At 37.4% G+C, this 21,258-nt stretch overlaps 1 protein-coding gene across 17 annotated transcripts in view; it reads left to right on the top strand.

Moving 5' to 3' along the window:
• Positions 1-21,258, top strand: part of ZMYND11 (zinc finger MYND-type containing 11) — a 115,291-nt gene that overhangs the window by 77,358 nt on the left and 16,675 nt on the right. For 15 of the 17 annotated variants that reach the window (XM_074405148.1, XM_074405145.1, XM_039478742.2 and 12 more), the window contains 3 exons: positions 1,688-1,849; positions 18,532-18,609; positions 19,269-19,361. In XM_074405148.1, coding sequence (XP_074261249.1) covers positions 1,688-1,849; positions 18,532-18,609; positions 19,269-19,361 — 333 coding nt within the window. The remainder of the gene's footprint in view (positions 1-1,687; positions 1,850-18,531; positions 18,610-19,268; positions 19,362-21,258) is intronic. The other 2 variants (XM_074405151.1, XM_039478747.2) reach the window with 1 other exon arrangement.

Genomic DNA, 21,258 nt, shown 5'->3' with positions numbered 1-21,258 from the left:
AAAGTAGAATATCTTTATTTCCACCAAAACCTAATTTGTCAATGATTTTTAATACAATAATTGATAAATTGAAATAGCTAAAATGCAGCTTACATATGAGCCATCTCAAATGGATACATCAACGATGACTGCTTTAATACAGCCAAGCACCACACACATATATTGTTGTCTGTGTGATGCCACTGTGCCCAGCTTTGTAGGATACATCATTTTCTGCCATGTGCCCTTCAGGGTTTTATGTAAAATCTATATTTTAAGATTTCAGCCTAACTGAAATTACTCTACCAAGGAAGTTTGCAGACTATATACATCTGTAGCAAATAGCTAAAAATGGTCATTGTCTTTTTCTTTATTACTTTGGTCAACAAAGACTGCCAGTTGCTTAAAAAGCAAACCAGGGAGTTTACATTTTTGCAGGATTTACTACTGCACTTTAGTCATGACTCTGGATGTGGGTTGGAAGACGTGAATTTTTGAACATTCATGTATCTCTTCTCTTTTGAAGGACTGGGTGGTGGCACTCAGATATGATCAAGCAGTAATATGCTTGAACTTACAAAGAAGTTGCTGCTTATGGATTGAGTGCTACATGGAAGCCCATTTATTGGGAGAGTATTGACATCAGAGAAAACAGTAAAGCTGTTCCACCTTGGAAATAGTATAGATAATAGTTTATAGAAATAAAATTGATTGGTGGAATCCAAATTTGGAATGCCAGGGTCCCCACTGGAAGTGGCCCTGTTTATACTAACTGTGGACTTTGCCCTTGTTCGTTTGGTTACCACATCTACAAATAAAGTTGAGAATTAACCCATCACTCTTAGCATACTTTAAGAAAAGCTAAGAGTATTATTTATAAAGAATGAATTCTAAACTAAGAAAACTTCCAACAGTCTTCTTGTATATATTTAAATGCCATTGGCTGTACAAAAAAAAAAAAAAATGGTGTCAAAAATAAGAACATGTTGAAGAATGCCTGTATACCTGCAGCTGTGTTCTTTTATTTCTAGGAAGAGCCCCAATCAGGAAATAAGCCTACTTCCTTTTTTTATTTTCTGTGATTATCTCCCTTGGATAATGTAATCAAACCTTTAGTTTCACAGTTTCAATTTATTTTCCCAAATTCAGCAGCTCTGAAAATCTGACAAACTATCAGAACATGGACATTCTGGTTAATAGTTATTTCCAATAAAACATCGAATACCACAGATGAAAAGATAAGAATAGTGAGCATCACCTTATGACTATTCTCTCTGTTCCTACAGTGTCAAGGACTGTTATATACATATATTTAAAGCAGAGCAAAACAAAGGTTTGTTTATTTGAAATACTAAGCTATAGGTTGGTTTGGGGTTCTCAGTTTACTGAAGAAATTATTCCTTAGATTATATTTTTAAATGAAAGATAATGTTAGAACCGGAGTTGGCTTTGGACTTACGTACTTCATTTTGGACTCGTTTTGCTATCGGATGATCTTAAGATATTTCTGAATATTAACCACTGTTTAGGAAAGATTTTAAAATTTAAAGCAGCAACTTCTAGGTATTTTCCCTCTTGTTTTTAAATAGTAAATGTCTTAAAATTGTTTATGATGCCTAACTTCTGATGGACATTAGTTTCAATTTTGTTCTTAGTCATTGCAGATACTGACAAAATGTCATACAAAATTATTTTGTATTTTTTGTAGGACTGGGAAACAGAAAATCATGACTGGTATTGTTTTGAATGCCATTTGCCTGGAGAGGTGTTGATATGTGACCTGTGTTTTCGTGTGTATCATTCCAAGTGTTTGTCTGATGAGTTCAGGCTTAGAGACAGCAGTAGTCCCTGGCAGTGCCCAGTTTGCAGGGTGAGTACCTATGAGCTTTCCTGTGCTGGTTAGAGGGTTGGAATTAATTCATAATAGCTTCAAAAAGATATCCCAGGTGGTCTTGCCAGGTGAATGGATAAGGGACTGGAGGGTGGGGGTTACCGAATGAAATGATTATCTTGATACTCACAAATGGACATCACAGAACACGTATCGTATTTCAGGGTGTGGATTTTAGAAAGTTTTAACCACGTAAAATATCCTCTTCCCTTCCCTTACCTGCCTCTGGCTTATCTGACTACTTTAATGTTTAGCCTTTGGACATCAGAAATACAAAACCTACTAACGTCTGCTCAATAACGACTTTGTAATAAACTGTACAATTTATATTATTCAGGAAACACAGCAAAAGGCACATTGTTGGAGGCATTCTTTATTTCCCATTTTGTATCCATGTAATGTTGCCTTTATTTTTGTCATACCAGGTAGTTTCTTTTTTTGCTTACATTTTATTTGGAGGGTGGAGGGATGAGACATTGTGTATATAGAATTCCAATTTTTTTTTTAAGTAAAATGAAATTGCCTAGTAGGTAAAATAGGTACTTTCCACAATTACTTTTATTCATTTACCCCACTGAGGAATATACATACTGTGATTGTTAGTTGCAGAATGTGGTATGTATGTGTATACGAGTGATATGTGGTGACTGAATATTACATTACATATGACATTAATGCCAATAAGTAAGGAATTATTTGATTGTAACCGCTATTATTTTATACTTACTATTATTAAAGTATTCATTTAGAAGCATGCATATTGTCCAGATTACTCCTGAATTCCAGTTTCTGAATATGCTTTATAATACTTGAATAATTTAAATGTTTCTTTACTTTTTCAAAAAAATTCTTTCATAATTTTTTCCCTCTTTGGCATCAGTCAAAAATTTCCTGTTAGCATGATGAGCAAACTACAGTATATGTTCTAGTCTTCTAACTGTGGCTTTGTACTTCACTTTGTGCTGTATATGTATCCAGTAGGCATACAACAGGCAGTTGAGATAGCTTTTAAAAAAATGTTTAATGATGACTTGCCACTCAAATGCCTAAGCCAAATAAGTAATGTCAACTTCCTGAGTAGATCAGTATCAGTTTTCAATTTGTAGAATTCCTCTTTGATGTCTACAAGATTGTCTGTAAGAAATTAATGTAAGTGGTACTCTTAAGTTTCACAGTTTTGAGCAAAGGAGTTGTATTAATATTCATGTTTTATTCTCTTGTGGATTTGGATTGTTCATTTTAAAAGCAAGTATACATCTTCTGTTTTCTGCTAAAAGTTTAGGAGAAGTAAAAAATTAATGAGATCAAGAAAAAAGGCAATGTTACTAGTCAAATAGGATCCTAATATGGATGCAGGAATTAGGAAATGCAGCTCTGGGTACATCTGTATCTCTACAGCCATTGCTCTTTTGTATTAAATGTTCAATTCTTATTTTCATAGTAAAGAACTTAAACAAAAATACTGGGACTTCTGAGGACAGGTTAGGCCTCTTTGTAGGTGTTTTGCATTTCTTTTTTTTGGGGGAGGGGGGGACGGAGTTTCGCTCTTGTTACCCAGGCTGGAGTGCAATGGCGCGATCTCGGCTCACCACAACCTCCGCCTCCTGGGTTCAGGCAATTCTCCTGCCTCAGCCTCCTGAGTAGCTGGGATTACAGGCACGCACTACCATGCCCAGCTGATTTTTTGTATTTTAGTAGAGATGGGGTTTCACCATGTTGACCAGGATGGTCTCGATCTCTCGACCTCGTGATCCACCCACCTCGGCCTCCCAAAGTGCTGGGATTACAGGCATGAGCCACCGCACCCGGCTGCATTTCTTATAGTAAGAATGGAAATTGAACAATTATTATACCCTTGAAGAAAATGTCTAATAATTCCATCGGAATCACTGTCAGGTTGTCTGATTCCATTTTGTGTTTCCTTTACACTTTTTATTTTTTTTGAGATGGAGTCTCACTGTGTCATCCAGACTGGAATGCAGTGGTGCGATCTCGGCTCACTGCAACCTCTACTTCCTGGGTTCAAGTGATTTTCCTGCCTCAGCCTCCCGGGTAGCTGGGATTGCAAGTGCATGCCACCACGCCTGGCTAATTTTTGTATTTTTAGTAGAGACGGGGTTTCACCATGATAGCCAGGCTAGTCTTGAACTCCTGATCTCAAGTGATCTGCCCGCCTCAGCCTCCCAAGGTGCTGGGATGACAGTTGTGAGCCACCGCCCAACCTGTGTTTCCTCTACTCTTTACTGATTAGATGAAATTTAAAATTTTTTTACAGTGTTATGGGCTCACACAGAAACATGATTACCCTGTTCTTTTTTTCTCCTTTGCTTTCTTTTTGCCTTTGTCAATCTAGATATTTGTACACTGCTATATAATTGTGCTTACTGAAATGATGCTGTTTAAGTCAATAGAAAATCTTGAACTTTGCATTCATTTTAAAGTCTGTGAGCTACTCCCTGCTAAGGCTCAAAAAGACTGTTTTGTATGGTGAGGATGGAGAGTTTTATCTTGAGCTTTAAGTTTTCCAAAGAAATAGTTATTTCTGTTGGATCCATTCTGTTGTTTTATAGTATTCGAGAAAAAGATAAGTGCTAACAGTTCCTTTCCTTTGAGAAGGGGTAATAATAATCTTGAAATTGTAATGAAATTTTTAATATCTTTAAGGTGAAGTTATTGGTTTATTTGTTTTGAATTTTAAATGCAGTGTCAGAACTTTGAATAAAGCCATTTTTAATAATATAAGAAGAGAGTGACCAGATGTAAGTAATCATGGACTAAAAGAACTTTAGGCAGAGACTCAAGAACTGTGTTTCCAAATCAGAATAACTTTTTACTCTGGTTTTTTTTTTCCTTAATGTTTGGAAATAATATGAGTTAATCAGACAGGTTGATAAGGAATGTTGAAGATAAGGTGCCATGGCCAAATTTCCATATGGTAAAAAAAGTCAGTGGAAGCTAACCATTACTACCTAAAACTGCCAATGAAAAGAAGACCTTTTCTAACAGTTTGCAGTGATTGGAATACTACTCATTTTTACTCCTTTCTCTCCCTTACAGTGTTGAAAAAGTCACTGAGAACAGGTGTTGTCTCCTGGCTGCCAGCTGTGTTACCAGATTTAATTCAGCTCAAGCAGCTTTATCTTATATATCTATTTTTGAAATATTTTAACAGGACAGTAATATGAATTTTTCTCAATTAAAAATAATTTTATGACTTTTAATAATAAGTCTCTAGAATCTTATAACCCTGAGAATAGTTCTTTGGAATATCTGCCTTTCTAAAAAATAAACTTTTGCTTTACAGACACAGTAGATTATTATTGAAAAGTAGCTTATTAATGTCAGATTAGATTTTGCTTTGAGAAAGATTTAAATACTGTCCAGTTTCACACTTTTTTTGAGATCTCTCTCATTAAGTTTTAGAAAAGAGATTTAAAAATTAGCTATTAAAAATTTCAAATAATTTAGAACAGGATAAGAAAATCAAAATTCCCAGAAACCATATCCCGTAATAGGTAATATTCTCACAGACTTCTTCCTGTGTTTGTGCATATCTTATCTACATGACTTTATGTATATTACTGGATGTGGCTAGTATGTTTGTACGTTACAGTATCCCAGAAACCTTTTTTTGGCACGTTATGATTTGAGGGTGTGCTGTAACTTATGTGACCAGTTCCCTATGCAGCATGTGTCCATCATTTCCACTGTTCTGCATGGCTTGTCAAAAGTGACATGCAAATGCTATGCTGGAAATCATGCCCCATTTCCAACTTCTGAGGAGGAGTCTTCTCATTAGTATTTATTTCTGCATGAAACTGAAGTTTATATTTTGTCTTGTTTTATTTTTCATTTTCCTGAAATAGCCATGAATTTTCCAGGAAAAAAAAAATGAGAAAATCATACTCTTTTGTGAAAATTCCCTTTAAGATTTTGTTTACAAAACAGAAATACCTTTAAAACACAGTATAGTCCATTGTACTTTTTTTAAGATAGAAAATTATATACATTTATGTAATGCTGTCTGATCACCTTTGGAGGATAAGTTTATTAACATGGGATTTTTAGGTTTAAATGATAGTGTACACATTTAAATTTTTGATAAAAATCACTAGCTTGTTCTTCAGAGTATTATACCCATGTACATCAACAGCACATTAAAGAATTTTTCAATTTTTTTCTTTTGCCTATTTGCTAAGATGATTTGTTTCCCCCCGGCAGGGTCTTGTTTTGTCACCCAGGTTGGAGTGCGGTGGCACGATCCTGGCTCACTGCAGCCTCAACCTCCTGGGCTCAAGCCAGCCTCCTGCCTCAGCTTCCCAAGTAGCTGTGACTACAGGCGCACACCACCATTTGTGGCTTATTTTTAAATTTTTTCTGGAAACAGGGTCTTGCTGTGTTAAAGACCACGCTGGTCTTTAACTTCAGAGTTCAAGCGATCTTCCTGCCTGGCCTCCCAAAGTGCTGGGATTGCAAGCATGTGCCACCATACCAGCTGTCTCATTTTAATTTTGCTTCATTTTCAAATACCAAGTCGTTTTATCCTTTGAAGCCATGGTTAGAGACAGATGTGTGCTTGCATGTGTGTGTGTCCATGTGCTACATGCTTGCTGGCTTGCAAGCCTACTGGTGAAAATCATGATAGTATAATTCATGGTCAAGGCAGTTTGCCATAAGAAGCCCCTGGGCGGCCAGCCTGCTGGGCTGGCACACTGCCTTATAGAGCAGGGCTGTTCAAGAGCCTCTTTGGTGGCGGGGGAGGCGGGGGGGAGATCCCTGTGCTGTGCAGTGTGAGCCATTAACCTTATGTGTCTATGGAGCCCTTGAATGTGACTTGTAGACTGAAGAACTGGATTTCAGTTTGCTACATGTGGCTTGTGGCTACCATATTAGATAGTGCAGTTTTAGAACATTTGTGTTGTAAGTGCCTATACCACCCCAAGAGAAACATCTTTATGTATAAAATACTGGCCTCTTGAGAGTGGCCTGGCATTTGTCTCCCCATCATGCCAGAGTAATGACTTGGAGAGTTCTAAAAGAAGCATATAACTACATGACTCTTCCTCTCCCTAGTATACACAGCAGATTATAAAGCAAACACTGCCTTGTACAGATCCATGGCTGTGATATCTTTTAGTGTTGCATTTGCTCAAATATCTCGTAACAAGTTAGCAGATTAACTTTGAAAAAAACATTTAGCAAAAGAAAGTGTAGATTTTTACACAAAATAATTGGCACTTTTTAGGTTAATAATTTGGAGACATGGTTTGAAAGTGGGCCTCTATTTCCTCCTCTTTAATATGTGTGTGTTCCTTACATAAATGAATTTTTTTTTTTTTTTTTTTTTTTTTTGAGACGGAGTTTCGCTCTTGTTACCCAGGCTGGAGTGCAATGGCGTGATCTCGGCTCACCGCAATCTCCGCCTCTTGGGTTCAGGCAATTCTCCTGCCTCAGCCTCCTAAGTAGCTGGGATTACAGGCATGTGCCACCATGCCCAGCTAATTTTTTTTTGTAATTTTAGTAGAGACGGGGTTTCACCATGTTGACCAGGATGGTCTCGATCTTGACCTCGTGATCCACCCGCCTCGGCCTCCCAAAGTGCTGGGATTACAGGCTTGAGTTACCGCGCCCGGCCTCCTAATGACACATTTTAGTGCAAATATGAAAACTGCATTTATCTGAATTTGAATAGGGGCAATAACATGAATCTACAACTCTTCTAAGCTATGAAATAAAAATTCATTTATGCCGGGCGCGGTGGCTCAAGTCTGTAATCCCAGCACTTTGGGAGGCCGAGGCGGGTGGATCACGAGGTCAAGAGATCGAGACCATCCTAGTCAACATGGTGAAACCCGTCTCTACTAAAAATACAAAAAAAAATTAGCTGGCCATGGTGGCGCGTGCCTGTAATCCCAGCTACTCAGGAGGCTGAGGCAGGAGAATTGCCTGAACCCAGGAGGCGGAGATTGCGGTGAGCAGAGATCACGCCATTGCACTCCAGCCTGGGTAACAAGAGTGAAACTCCGTCTCAAAAAAAATAAAATATGTGTCATTAGGAAATAGAATTTAGGGCTTTAAATTTTGTGTGATGTGCTCTTACAGTGAGTTACACAGAAATTGAGTAAATGGGAAAATCACAATGAGCTGCTTATTTTCTTTTCCATATTTGGGCCACTGAAAAGAATACTGCTCCACCAAAATCCGTCCAGAGTGTTGTCTTGGATTTTTAAAATTGCTTTATAATATTAACATTTTATATTACTGTTCTTTAGATCACTAACAAACTTTGGTGTACATCCCACTTTGAAATAAAAGGATCAAATTAAGTCACAAAAGACAAAGTAAATAAATAAGTCAAGGTAATGCAGAGGGAACATACTACTTCAGTATGTCTCTAAAAACTGGAAAAGACTCATCCCCTACAAATGTTTTGGGTGGCATTTTTCTCTGTTTAAGGATCACACATTTAAAATTTATGTTAATGTACAAATTGTACAGTGAATCAACTCAGCCCACGTAACCAAATGCAGAAACTAAAAGTGTAGATGAGGGAATAAGAATCTGCATGGAATGATTTTATTAATAATTTCAAAATACTTTAGTTCTACGTCTAATCCAAAAAGCTTTCCCATATTTGCAGCACTTGATTCTCTGACTCATGTTCTTGACAAGTAGGCGCCTACTGAGATCCAAAGAAGAGAGCTATTTGGTGGTACTTCCACATTAGTAGGAAGTATTCCTAAAATATATTTGTTCTTGCCCTTTTTAAAATAGAATGATATCTGTTTTGCAGGAAAGTTAATACTTTAAAAATAGACTCATAGGAGTTTATAGAAAGCATTTGAAATTAAATTTTAACTTGGAAGCCTCATGTACTGTTTTAAAACTCACCATTGGGAGTCCACCTAGTGCTTTCTCAGTTGGGTACAGACTGGTGTGTCAGTGTTGACCTAGGTCTGGGTAAGTTATGTTTGGGGCATTTATAGTGTAACTTTTTGTTGTTGAGATAAAGAAAAACATGATGAAATCTGTCTGTTGAAATTATAGATAGAAATTTATTTCTGACTTTAGTTTTCATGCTTTTGGGTATGTAGACAGTAGTCTTTAAATTCCAGAAGTTAAGAGAATACACATACAATGTTTAGAATGAAAAATGGGCCCAAATGCTGAATGAAAATACTTTGAACATAAATTCCTTATTATATATCTACTGTGAAGCTATAACTGCTCTTGCTTTCTGATCAGCCATTTTTTAATGTGGGAAATGTATTAATATTTTCACCCCCAAAGTCAGTACCTTATACCTTCAAGATACATGTTAACAAATCTAGAATGGAGATTTGATTTTTAAATAAGTAAAAATTAAAGTCATTATTTTCTTAAATAGTAGACATAGTTTTAAAAACTTATGAACATTAATCAGATGTTTTTATAATTTGCAAGACAACTTGGTCATATAATTTTATACTAACAAAAGTAGAAAGTTAATTTTAGAAAAATCGTGTCTGAGCCAGGCACTTTTATAAGGCAGTTTTGCTATTCACCACAAGCGTTAAGCGTTAAGAGGAAAAAATAATGGGAACACTGATAAAGCCAGAGGATTTTAAAAATTGGATCTACAATATAAAACTAAATGTATTGTTATCTAACCTGTGTAAAACTACCTAGGCCCAAACAAGAAAAAAAAAAGCTCACGTATTTTCAATACTACCTTAATTTCGATACTACCTGTGATGAATTTAATAATAGTTATGATCAGAAAGGATGTCACTGTGAAATGTTTTGGATGGTGGTGTATTTGATCTTTGTGATACACCTTTTGGTGGTTTGTTTAGAATCTTATTTGAAGTTCATCTTTTATTTTAACTCTAAGGGATTGAGAAGGTGATAGTTGGGCTGGTTCTAATATCCGAATGCTTACAACTTAATGTAGATTAAATAGAAAGCTCACGCAGTGTTTCCAAAGTTGATGAACTGAAAATATTTACAAAGTACATACAGTTCCCTTGTGTTACCTCTGCAGTGCAGAAGGAATGAGAGGGAGTGAGAAGGTAGAATGTACATAGGCTGGATGTCAGCCCAGTTAATCAGAGAGCAAGTCATATTCATGCCTTGGCCTGAACACAGAGATATTCATTATTTTCTGAAAAGAATGGAAAGATTTATTCCACTGAGGAATGCATTCTGCCTCTGCCTTTCAGTTTTGTTCTTCCTTTAGAGACTAGTGTTATATAGAGGGGAAAGGAACAAGTAGATACAAAACCTGTGTTCCATAAAACTTTTCTGACTTCCCTTTCCTATTCCTAAGTCATATAGCAAGCCACCAAGGGGCTTAAAGTTAACCAGAAAAGGTGCATTCATATTGAATGATACAGTTCCTGACATGCATAGCACCCTTCTCTCTGTAGGCAAATACTATTTTAGCTGTGCATGTGCATGTGGGTTTGTGTACCTGTGAGTATAGAGGATTTAGAAATACTACATGCTTTTTCTATCACGGTATGTTTTGTAGACTATAATTGAGAGATGCTTTCATAGTTACTAAGTCAGCCCAACAGCAGACTGGCTGCTACAAAGCTGCTCATATCATGTGAACTCTTGATGTTAGTCAAAATTTGTCTTTCATTAGAGCAGAAAGAGTTAGCTTTGTAAAAATTAATAAATATAGATACAGCCACAGTAGCATTCAGTGATATTTTTTTAAATCTGGAAGAAAAGTCTTGTGCATTAGTAATTCTACAGGACTAACTTATTGACTAGGGAGTGGCCTGTGACTGGAGTCATATTTGCCAGGATACTCCAAGAATCCACTTCAAGATACTCTTTAGTAATTTGAATTATATTGAGTTCCTACTTTTACCTGTAATAAGGCATATTTGTGATAGATTAGAGGAGGTTTTTAAACTTGAATTCTTTTAACTTAAAAACAGAAAAATACTCTCAGAAGCTCAAGTGCAAATACCTGTTGGTGGATAATCTGTGGAAGAGTTAGGATGCAGCTGTGCGGAATCGTGTGTAGTTCAGTGTGATTCATTCTATAGGCAGAAGTGGGTCGGTCGAGTTTTCTACCATTAATACTGGCAATCGGTGTGACATACTGTTCTGGTCTAATAGGTAGGCGATTTCAGTGTGTCAGTACTGGAAGTGAAAAAACTTAACAGGAATCTATATATCTTCACAAAACAGTTTTAGAAAATGATTTTCATTGATGGGCTACTTGAGTCTTAGTGGTTTGAAGGGAGAAGTGGCAGGATAGGGCCACTCATCACCACTTCCACTAGACCAACTTCACTTTAAAAGTCTCAATTATTGGGGTTTCTTATAAATTCTCTGTAATTCCTTTATATTCCGTTGTTGCAAGTGGGTCTAGAGGATATGCAGAGCATCTTGATTTCTGTAACAACATAGAATCAAAATAAAAAAGCAGCCTCTATAATTTTGATTTTTATGTTCTAAATTTTAAAATAATAAATCAGAATAAATTTTGATTCATGTGTTCTCTGATTATAATTATAGAGGAGATCTAGGAGCTGTTTAATCCCTAAAATGATATAGGTGGTTTATATGTAGATTAATATTTCTACAAGATCTAGAGGCCACCTGTACAGGAATCACCTGGTATGCTTGTTTAAAACACAGTCTCCAGGGTTCCCACACAGACAGGCTCTGGGGAGAAGGCTCAGGAATCTACATTTCCAGTAAGTACCAAAGGTGGCTATGCTCACTAATATTTCAGTGAGCTGTAGGTGACATTATTCTTGGTAGTAATCAGGAATTGATATTTCAGTGTCATCTGGCAATGAAATAGTTCAAACATCAGAAATAAAATTATTTATGTTGGTCAGAATATGCTGACACAGACTTGGCTGTGAGTTATTGCTTCACGTTTTAGATGGAATTCATATTCTTGTTCATATTCTTGTTCATGAAGCAGTGTTGTAGATGTTTATGTAAGAACTAAAGTAGATGTTGGGGCTGCCCTCTTTTAAGGAAAAAAAATAATAAAAAAATTGAACATCTTCAACAAGGGATTCTTAAGCCCTGGTCGCAAAGCCTATGAATTTATTTTTTAGAATAAATTCATATTCTTGAGTTCAACTGCATGGAAAAGTTTCTCTGGTAGGCCATGAAGACAGAATTGACTAGGGCCAGTTCCATTCAACTGATAACGTATCGAACATTTACTGTGTGCCAGATGCTATACCAGGCTGTTGCAAAAGAACACTGAAGTTGACATTATGGACCCTACTGTCTTCACAAAACTTAGTCCCTCTGAGGTCAGCCTGTGTTTTTGTACTGCTCATGAGCTAAAAATGGCTTTTACATTTTTAGACTGTTGAAGAAAACTGACAAGAGAATAATACTTTGTGACGTGCAAATTATTAAAAAATCCAAATTTTAGTATCTAAAAGTTTTTTTCAAACACAGCTACACTCATGTGATGTATCCATTATGCATGACTGGTTTGTCATTACAACAGCAGAACTCTATTATAGACAGAAACCAACCACATGGTCGCAAAGCCTAAAATATTTGCTATCTGGTCCTTTACACAAAATGTTTGTTGACTCTTGGTCTAGTTTGTTGTGGAAACAATATTCTGGGTATTGGAAATGGACAAGAAAGTTTGAAGCACTTGTCTTGTTTAATCACAGATGTGGGGACTTGGCTGAGGTGAACTCTAGCTGCATAGATATATATGCCCGAAAAAAAGAAGTCTGGATTTCCAATTTTGAACTTCTTTCCTTCTTTAGGATACTCAATAAGCCAAAATGACCAAGATTTCCACAAATTCATTTTCTGCCAAAATAGGTTTCTATGACTGAAAAACTAGATCTCTATAAAGAACTGAAAATTCTGTACTAATAAAGGTATTTAGTCCTCAATGCTCCTTTAACTAATGATCCTTGGGCATCATTATCAATAATCAGCTATGGATGAATTTTGACAAGATCAGGAGTGGCCAATAGTGTTCCAGGCAGAAACATCAAAAGGGTACCAAGTATGTCTGAGTTACTTGATTCATGCTTTGTCTGTTGTCTCTACCTAGAATCATCTGATTCAGTGTTGGCTGGCAATTACTTTATAACTGGCTTAAGAATCCCTTATTGAAGATGTTCCATTTTTCTATTATTTTTTTCCTTAAAAGAGGGCAGCCCCAACATCTACTTTAGTTCTTACATAAACATCTACAACACTGCTTCAGAGATGTGATTATTGTCACTTTTATTTCATTTATTTATTTATTTATTTTGAGACGGAGTTTCCCTCTTGTTACCCAGGCTGGAGTGCAATGGCGCGATCTCGGCTCACTGCAACCTCTGCCTCCTGGGTTCAGGCAATTCTCCTGCCTCAGCCTCCTGAATAGCTCGGATTATAGGCATGTGCCACCATGCCCAGCTACTTTTTTGTATTTTTAGTAGAGACGGGGTTTCACCATATTGACCAGGATGGTCTCGATCTCTTGACCTCGTGATCCACCCGCCTCGGCCTCCCAAAGTGCTGGGATTACAGGCTTGAGCCACCGCACCCAGCCCCTATTGTCACTTTTAAATAGCTACAACAACTTTGCTATGATATAGAATGTTTGTTTCTTTCTTGAGTATTTGTAAAAGTTGACCGCAATCACTCCCACAGGCCACCAGGTGATATGACCTCTGGATTCTGCCTGAACCCTGTTACAGAAAGTCCTTGGTTGAAGAATCCTCAGGCCTTCAAATAGAGAATAGGAATAATTCTTCAAAGTCTGAGAAAGAATTGGATCAGAAATAATCTGTACATATTATAAAACCTTGTTTCTGTGTTTTTCTGACCTTGTTGTCAAGAGCTATCTGCTTAGCTTACCTCAGAAACTACCTATTTCTTGTTTGTAGCTTTTTCTCAGTCATTTAATGTGCTTTGGTCTGGCTGACAAGTACCAGATGCAGCACTTCAGTGTGAATGCCACGGAAGGCACTCCACAGCTTTTTTCCTTAAAAATCCCCCAAAATCACATTGTACAGCCCTGGGTCAGAATGTGCAATGTCAAATCTCTAAGTGATAACTAGAAAGAAAACCCACAAGTTTATCAAACGTGAAAGCATCTTACAGCAAATGTTTTGTTCCTACAAATCACTGGGAGAGATTTTGGTTTTGTTGAGAGTCCTCTCTTTTGTGTCAGTTCACTGAGAAAGCCCCTCAGCCTGTGAATCTGGGAGCAGCTTCTGTCAGCCCCTGTGGCCTTCCCTTGGGTGGTGTGAGGCCCATCACAGAGCAGTGCTTGAGAAGGGCTTCATGTTGTCTGGAATAGGATACCCCATTTATCACCAAAAAGGTGGATGGGGCAACATATTTAAAAAATGGAACATGGAAGCTTTCAACAAAATAATCTCCTTTGACTGTGAAATAGTCCTTTTGGTCAGTCCTTCTCTACAGCCCAAATCATTGACGTTTCTAACTATTAAAAAACAAAAACAAACAAAAAGCTCAAGTACTTAAAACATAACCTGGATAGCACCCTTAGCATATATAATGAGAGAAGTATTCCTCTTTGTGCGATTAAGTAGATTGAGACTATCCTAGAGCTGTTAAGTGGGGATTCAATAAAAACTTAGGTTAACCTCAAGATCCCTTTAAGAGAGAGCTTTTGAAGACACAGCACTTTACACCTTCTCAGAACACCAGCTGAGGTTAAAATCAGGGCTGCTGGACCAGTGTGTGCCTGTCCATGTTTGTATGATGAAGTCTCTTAGGAAGTTAAGGCAGTGCTCTTAATCACACCTATCAGAAACCCTTGGGGGCTTTTAGGACTGTGAATGCCTAGACCTCATCTCGCAACCAATTTTATCAGAACTTCCGGGGGTGGCACCTAAGACATTGGTGGGCTTTTTCCTTTGAGATAAAATTTACTCGTTCCTAGGCCAACTGATCTCATAGGCAAGCCCTCTCCCCCAAACAACCATTGTTCTGATTATTTTCCATGAGGAATATGTTTTGCCTGTTCTAGAACTTTATAGAAGTAGACATACAGTGGTGCTTTGTTAAATGAGGTATAAGACATTCCTGGAGTAGTTATGAAGGTAGTATCTTGAAAGAATTCTGAAAGTTTCATCAGAGTTCAGAAATGGGGTGGGACTTATCCAGATGACCTTGTTTCCTTTCATACTTTACTCAGTCATTTTTCCAAGCTCAGATTACCACTTTTAATTGCACTCAGAAGGAGAGAGATACTCTAGCAAACTAGCTCTAAGCAAATTTAAACATGAGACAAAATCAGACTTTCATCCTCTATTATGCCATTTCGTTTTGTGAAATTAAGGCCCTCAGCATGAACTGTGTATGCATTCTGTCTTTCCAAAAATAAGGAAATGTTGCTTGCACATGGTTACACCAAATTAGCAATTCATTTTAAGATGTTTAAACAGAACCAAAGTTTTTGAGAGTGTCTAAGATGCACAATTTATGTTATCTATTTGAAGAGAGTAGGAACTGAATATAGACCTTTATTTAAACTGGGTAATTACATGTACAAGTGTTACCTAAACTTCCATACTGCCATTTCAAAGTAAGAACAATGTAGTTAAGATGTTTTAGCTATAGCGATATAAAATTCTAATAGTACATAATCTTTGCCCATATAGAAACAATGGATTGCTTTCTAAAGAGTTAGAAACAAGAGGTTAGATTCAATTTAACACAGTGAAATACGTAATAGATTTATGTTTAAAGTGCAGAAAGGAAAAAAAAAAAAAAAAAAAAAAAACGTCCTGCACATAATACAGTGCACAGTACCTTGAGACAGAAGCAAGAGGTCTTGTGCTGGGTGTAGCGAGTCTGGTGAGCAGGGTCAGGTCTCCTCTCCCACTGTCGCTACTCATGGGGACCCCAGAGTCTAGAGCTAAGATCCAGAAGGGAAGGGATTCCTGCCCTGTTGAATTGACGGAAGGCTGTGCATTATATTTAGTGAATATTAAAATTATATTTCAGTGCTATATAACAGTGTTGGTTGTGTATTTCCTTTGAATAATATGTTTCCTATTAAAGGAACCATAACCTCACTGATAGTATTACAAGACTTCTAACCTGGTGTAGATTGCTATTATGTCTTAATTAATATAAATTCATACTTTAATGATGAGATTGATACTTGAAATCAGTTTTAGTAGTGTATCCAAAGTGTTTGAGTTGGCATGAGAGAGGGCCATGTAGCTAGAAGCATGTGTTTTTATTCTCCTTTGTTTTAAAAAGAATGTATATTTTATAAGTGCCAAGAAGAATGTAGCCATCTCCAACCTTCTTACCTTTTCTCTTCCTGTATCTGACAGTTCATCAAACTGCTTATTTAGTATAGAAAGCAATGCATTGAAGGATGTCTATACTGGTAAGAATATTTGTTCAAAAGCATTCATAACTGACTGTGCTTCAGATCCAGGAAGAGAGAGTGCCTTCTGCCAACCTGTGTGAGATGCAGATGCAAAAACAGCATCATTTTTTACTGTAGTCTAGTGTATAAAAGGTGCCCGCTAATATTTTGTGTGTGTGTGTGTGTATGAGTGTGTGTGAAAAGCACTCAGGATCTTATTAAAATGAGAGTGGTTTTAAGTGTTCTCATTACAAAAACCAATTTCCTCTATTTCGCCATTGCACGTATTTCAAAACATCACATTGCACACCATAAGTATATAGAATTTCGGTTTGCCAATTAAAATTTTAAAAAATTTTTTAGGATGCTAACCAGTGCTGCCAAGTAAACAGACTTAATAACTAGAGTTCAGTGTTTGTTTAAAGTTTTGTCTCTAAGCAATGCATATGGCCAAATACAGTGCTAATAAATCGCTTGAGTTCTTCGTATTCCCCTTCATGTGGCTGTGTTACTCATTTTAACATCAGTTATGTTCTTCTGTTAGTTTTCAAAAAGATAGAGAATTCATAAGTTTTATCAGTTTCTTCCCCTGCCCCACCTCCCACAGAAAGATTATAAACCTTGGGTGCTGGAAATGTCATTGCACTTTGTATTCCATATTTATGCCATGGGTACTCTGTCTTCACCATGCATCACAGTCACCTGAGGAATAAGCAAATGAACAAGCAGATACACATCACAGGCCCTGCCGCTAGAAAGCATAACCCAGATCCTTGGGGTGAAGCCTGGCTGCATTTTATAAAAGTTCAGTCCAGGCAGGGCTTGGTGGCTCACACCTATAATCCCAGCACTTGGGGAGACTGAGGTGGGTGGATCACAGGGTCAGGAGTTCAAGACCAGCCTGGCCAACATGGTGAAAGTCTGTCTCTACTAAAGATACAAAAAATTAGCCAGGCATGGTGGTGAGCGCCTATAATCCCAGCTACTTGGGAAGCTGAGGCAAGAGAATAACTTGAACCCGGGAGGCAGAGAGCTTGTAGTGAGCTGAGATTGCGCCATTGTACTCCAGCCTGGGTGACAGGGTGAGACTCTGTCAAAAAAAAAAATCATTCTGTATCTCTGATACAAGTCTGGACTTGAGATGAACTGCTTTATAATTGGCATAAACGTAGCAGCTGTGGACACAAGCCACAAAGCCACATAAGAGAGACTGACTGTACTGCCAGAGAACCTAGATGAGAAGCAGAGTCAGGAAGGTGCAGCGCAGACATCAGGTACATGAAATTAAGTTTAGTTTCTCACTAATAAAATGTGTTTCCACTTGTTAATTAGATATTTTATGTGTATATAAACATTGTATGCATGTATCATCAATTCACTTAAGCCCTAGCTAAAAGTTCTGTCACGTGAGAAATATTTGTCCTTTACTGTATTTAGCATACTAAAGTGACTTTCTATGTTTAAAGTTCTTTTGGAAAGAATTATACCATTGAGCAGAGAATCATCATTTAGTTACCTGGAAAAGTTAAGGCATCTATTAAAACAGTGGCCACACCCACTCATTTCCTCTGCACTATGAGCTGATTATATTTGAGTGCTTGGCATTTTGCCTTTGCTTCCTTCAGGCTGTTGTACCATTGGGACTTTGACTAAGTTAAATAGGCATACTTGTCCTTGTTTCCTAGCTGTTTAGATGTAAGAGGGGTAGAATCTTATATTTTTTTCTTCATGTGAAGTTACACTTTTTGTGCAATGAATTTAAGAACCTAATTGGCTTGCAGGCTAGACTAAGAAATTGGAGTTATTACTGAATAGATCCATGATACTAAGAAATGGAGATGTTAGTGTGTGCAGCTGTACTGTACGTAGTAAGTGAAACAGATTTTTTTAAATCACCTTTTAAACAAAGAATAATGTTACCTTGAAACACACCATTTATTATTGCTAATTTAAGATGTTGCCCCAAAGGACTTTAGCCATTGATACTGTTTGCAAAATAAGTGATTCTTCATTATGTCTATTACTTTTGTTTATCTAAAAATTATTTTAGGTTTTAAAATACCAAGAAAAAAATCTATAATTGTCTAAGGATATTATATCAAGTACAACATAATATTTTAAAATTCTCACCTTGTTACATTAGATGCTGTTTTTGATATGCAATATCAAAGATTTTTCTTTGTCAAATATGCTGGAAAAAGTACATCTTTTAATAAACTCTTTGCATACTATCTCAGTATTTCGTATATGTTTCTTTACATGCATATAGACATATGAATGATCAGATTTTGTACCCTTTATTCTTTTTTTTTTTCAATAGAGCATTAAGAAGAAGAATACAAACAAACAGGAGATGGGCACATACCTGAGATTCATTGTCTCCCGCATGAAGGAGAGGGTGAGTTCTGCTCAGGGAAGCTTTCAGAGTATCCCAAAACATATTTCACTTTGGCTCATTCTTTGAAAGTTGAATGATCGAGAAGTAACAAATATGTATATAGCAATATGAAGTGTGGAGAGCACCCCCATCATATTTCTTTACTGCAGTAAATGGTTCTGTAACAGGCAGTTAGATTTTTTTTCTGTTTTTGACATAGACATTTTGACATAAGCTGCATGAGATAAGAAACATTTACATTTTTTAGTTTCTTTCATCAGAATGAAGATTTTCATTGATGATAATGGCTCTTTAAAATGAAAGGGAACTTTTCAAAATATCCTATTCACAACCTTAAGGAATGTCATATTAAACTATATAGTAATATATGTATATTTTTTCTGTTAAGTTTTAAAGTACTTCCTCTGAGATTTTGCTTTAAAGGTAGAAAATACTGGCTGGGCACCATGGCTCACACCTGTAATCCCAGCACATTGGGAGGCCAAGGCAGGAGGATTGCTTGAGCCCAGGAGTTCAAGACCAGTGTGGGCAAGATGGCGAGACTCTGTCTCTAGAAAAATAAAAAATAAAAAGATAGAAAATATTTTGAGCTTTAGGAATTGATGTCTTACCTGACTTCCTTTAACCACATTTAAATTGATGTACTAACACCCTCTTAGGCTATAGATCTTAATAAAAAGGGGAAGGACAATAAACACCCGATGTACAGGAGGCTGGTGCACTCAGCTGTGGACGTTCCGACCATTCAAGAGGTAAAACCAGTTTCTTTTATTTCCACTTGAAGTAAATCTTTTTAACTAACAAGCTAAAGAATAATTTAGCAGTTAAGCAGATTTTGGTTCCTCTTCTTTGCTTCAAAATGCACCATTTTCCACTTATTTCCTAAAACAAAAGACAGGCATACCTACCAAATGAAGCATTATTACTTTGTAAATTTCATTTGCTTACTCTAATGCAAATTAGGTGTCATCTTTAAAAGGCCTGGTTTTAAAGATCAGCATCTTAGAGCTTCTTAATCCTCGTTAATTTAAGAAAATGCCTTACAGCCTGGGCAATTTAATATTACAGATGTAAAGCATGTTTCGGCCGGGCGCGGTGGCTCAAGCCTGTAATCCCAGCACTTTGGGAGGCCGAGGCGGGTGGATCACAAGGTCGAGAGATCGAGACCAACCTGGTCAACATGGTGAAACCCCGTCTCTACTAAAAATACAAAAAAATTAGCTGGGCATGGTGGCACGTGCCTATAATCCCAGCTACTCAGGAGGCTGAGGCAGGAGAATTGCCTGAACCCAGGAGGCGGAGGTTGCGGTGAGCTGAGATCGCGCCATTGCACTCCAGCCTGGGTAACAAGAGCGAAACTCCATCTCAAAAAAAAAAAAAAAAAGAATGTTTCCCAGGTTTAGCAGTGGTACCTGAGAGTTCCTCTCAGAAAAAAAGTAGAGCACAGAGTTAATCTGTAGTCTGGGGAAACAATAAAATGAACAAAACAAAGAATATGCTTAGAAAAGTTATTCTTAAAGGTCTTAATTTTACCAGTTGTAACTGAAGATTGTTAGTTTGTTCATGTCCAGTAACAAATTGCAACAAAATCGAAAATAGAACTGACAGATATGTTTCCAGTCAGGGTTGCTGATTACTAATTTTGTACCTCATATGTCATGTTGGAAATTTAAAATCTTAAGGTTGGTCATAATAGCCCATAGAGAGACCACAGGAATAATTTTAAATCATCTTACAAGTTTCCTTAGTACTTGAGAAAGACTATGGCTGTATTATTTCAATAGAAGGGTAAATGAAGGTTTTTCCCCTTAAAAGTAACTGGCAAATCCTGGAACAAAACCGAGTAATTTAAATTTTACCTCCCACCTCCAGATTTTGTGGCCCCTTCTCCTAAACTGTAAGACCTCTTCAGTATATGTAAGAACCCAGACCCCCCTTCTTCCCCATTGCCTTTACTCATGCAGGTTCCTTCCTGTTGAAATCCACTAAGACTTGGCCCAGAGAAGAATACCTGAGATGTTACTTTAAAATGATTTATAAACCAATTCCTGGTCCCAATTCAGAATTATAAGTCTGTCTTAGTAGTTTATGGTAAACTGTCACAGAGGCTAACAGTTCTGTTTACAACACAGGAGGATCAAGATTGAAAAAGAAGGCCGGGCGCCGTGGCTCACGCCTGTAATCCCAGCTACTTGGGAGGCTGAGGCAGGAGAATTGCCTGAACCCAGGAGGCGGAGGTTGCGGTGAGCCGAGACCGCGCCATTGCACTCCAGCCTGGGTAACAAGAGTGAAACTCCGTCTCAAAAAAAAAAAAAAAAAAAAAAAAAAAGATTGAAAAAGAATGACAGGGCCGGGCGCGGTGGCTCATGCCTGTAATCCCAGCACTTTGGGAGGCCGAGGCGGGTGGATCATGAGGTCAAGAGATCGAGACCATGCTAGTCAACATGGTGAAACCCTGTCTCTACTAAAAATACAAAAAAATTAGCTGGGCATGGTGGCGCGTGCCTGTAATCCCAGCTACTCAGGAGGCTGAGGCAGGAGAATTGCCTGAACCCAGGAGGCGGAGGTTGCGGTGAGCCGAGATCGCGCCATTGCACTCCAGCCTGGGTAACAAGAGCGAAACTCTGTCTCAAAAAAAAAAGAAAAAGA

This window comes from Saimiri boliviensis, chromosome 8 (assembly GCF_048565385.1).
Source record: "Saimiri boliviensis isolate mSaiBol1 chromosome 8, mSaiBol1.pri, whole genome shotgun sequence".
In the NCBI taxonomy this organism is placed as follows: Eukaryota; Metazoa; Chordata; class Mammalia; order Primates; family Cebidae; genus Saimiri; species Saimiri boliviensis.
Note: the sequence above shows the minus strand (reverse complement) of the source record. Positions and strands in the feature narration are given on the sequence as shown.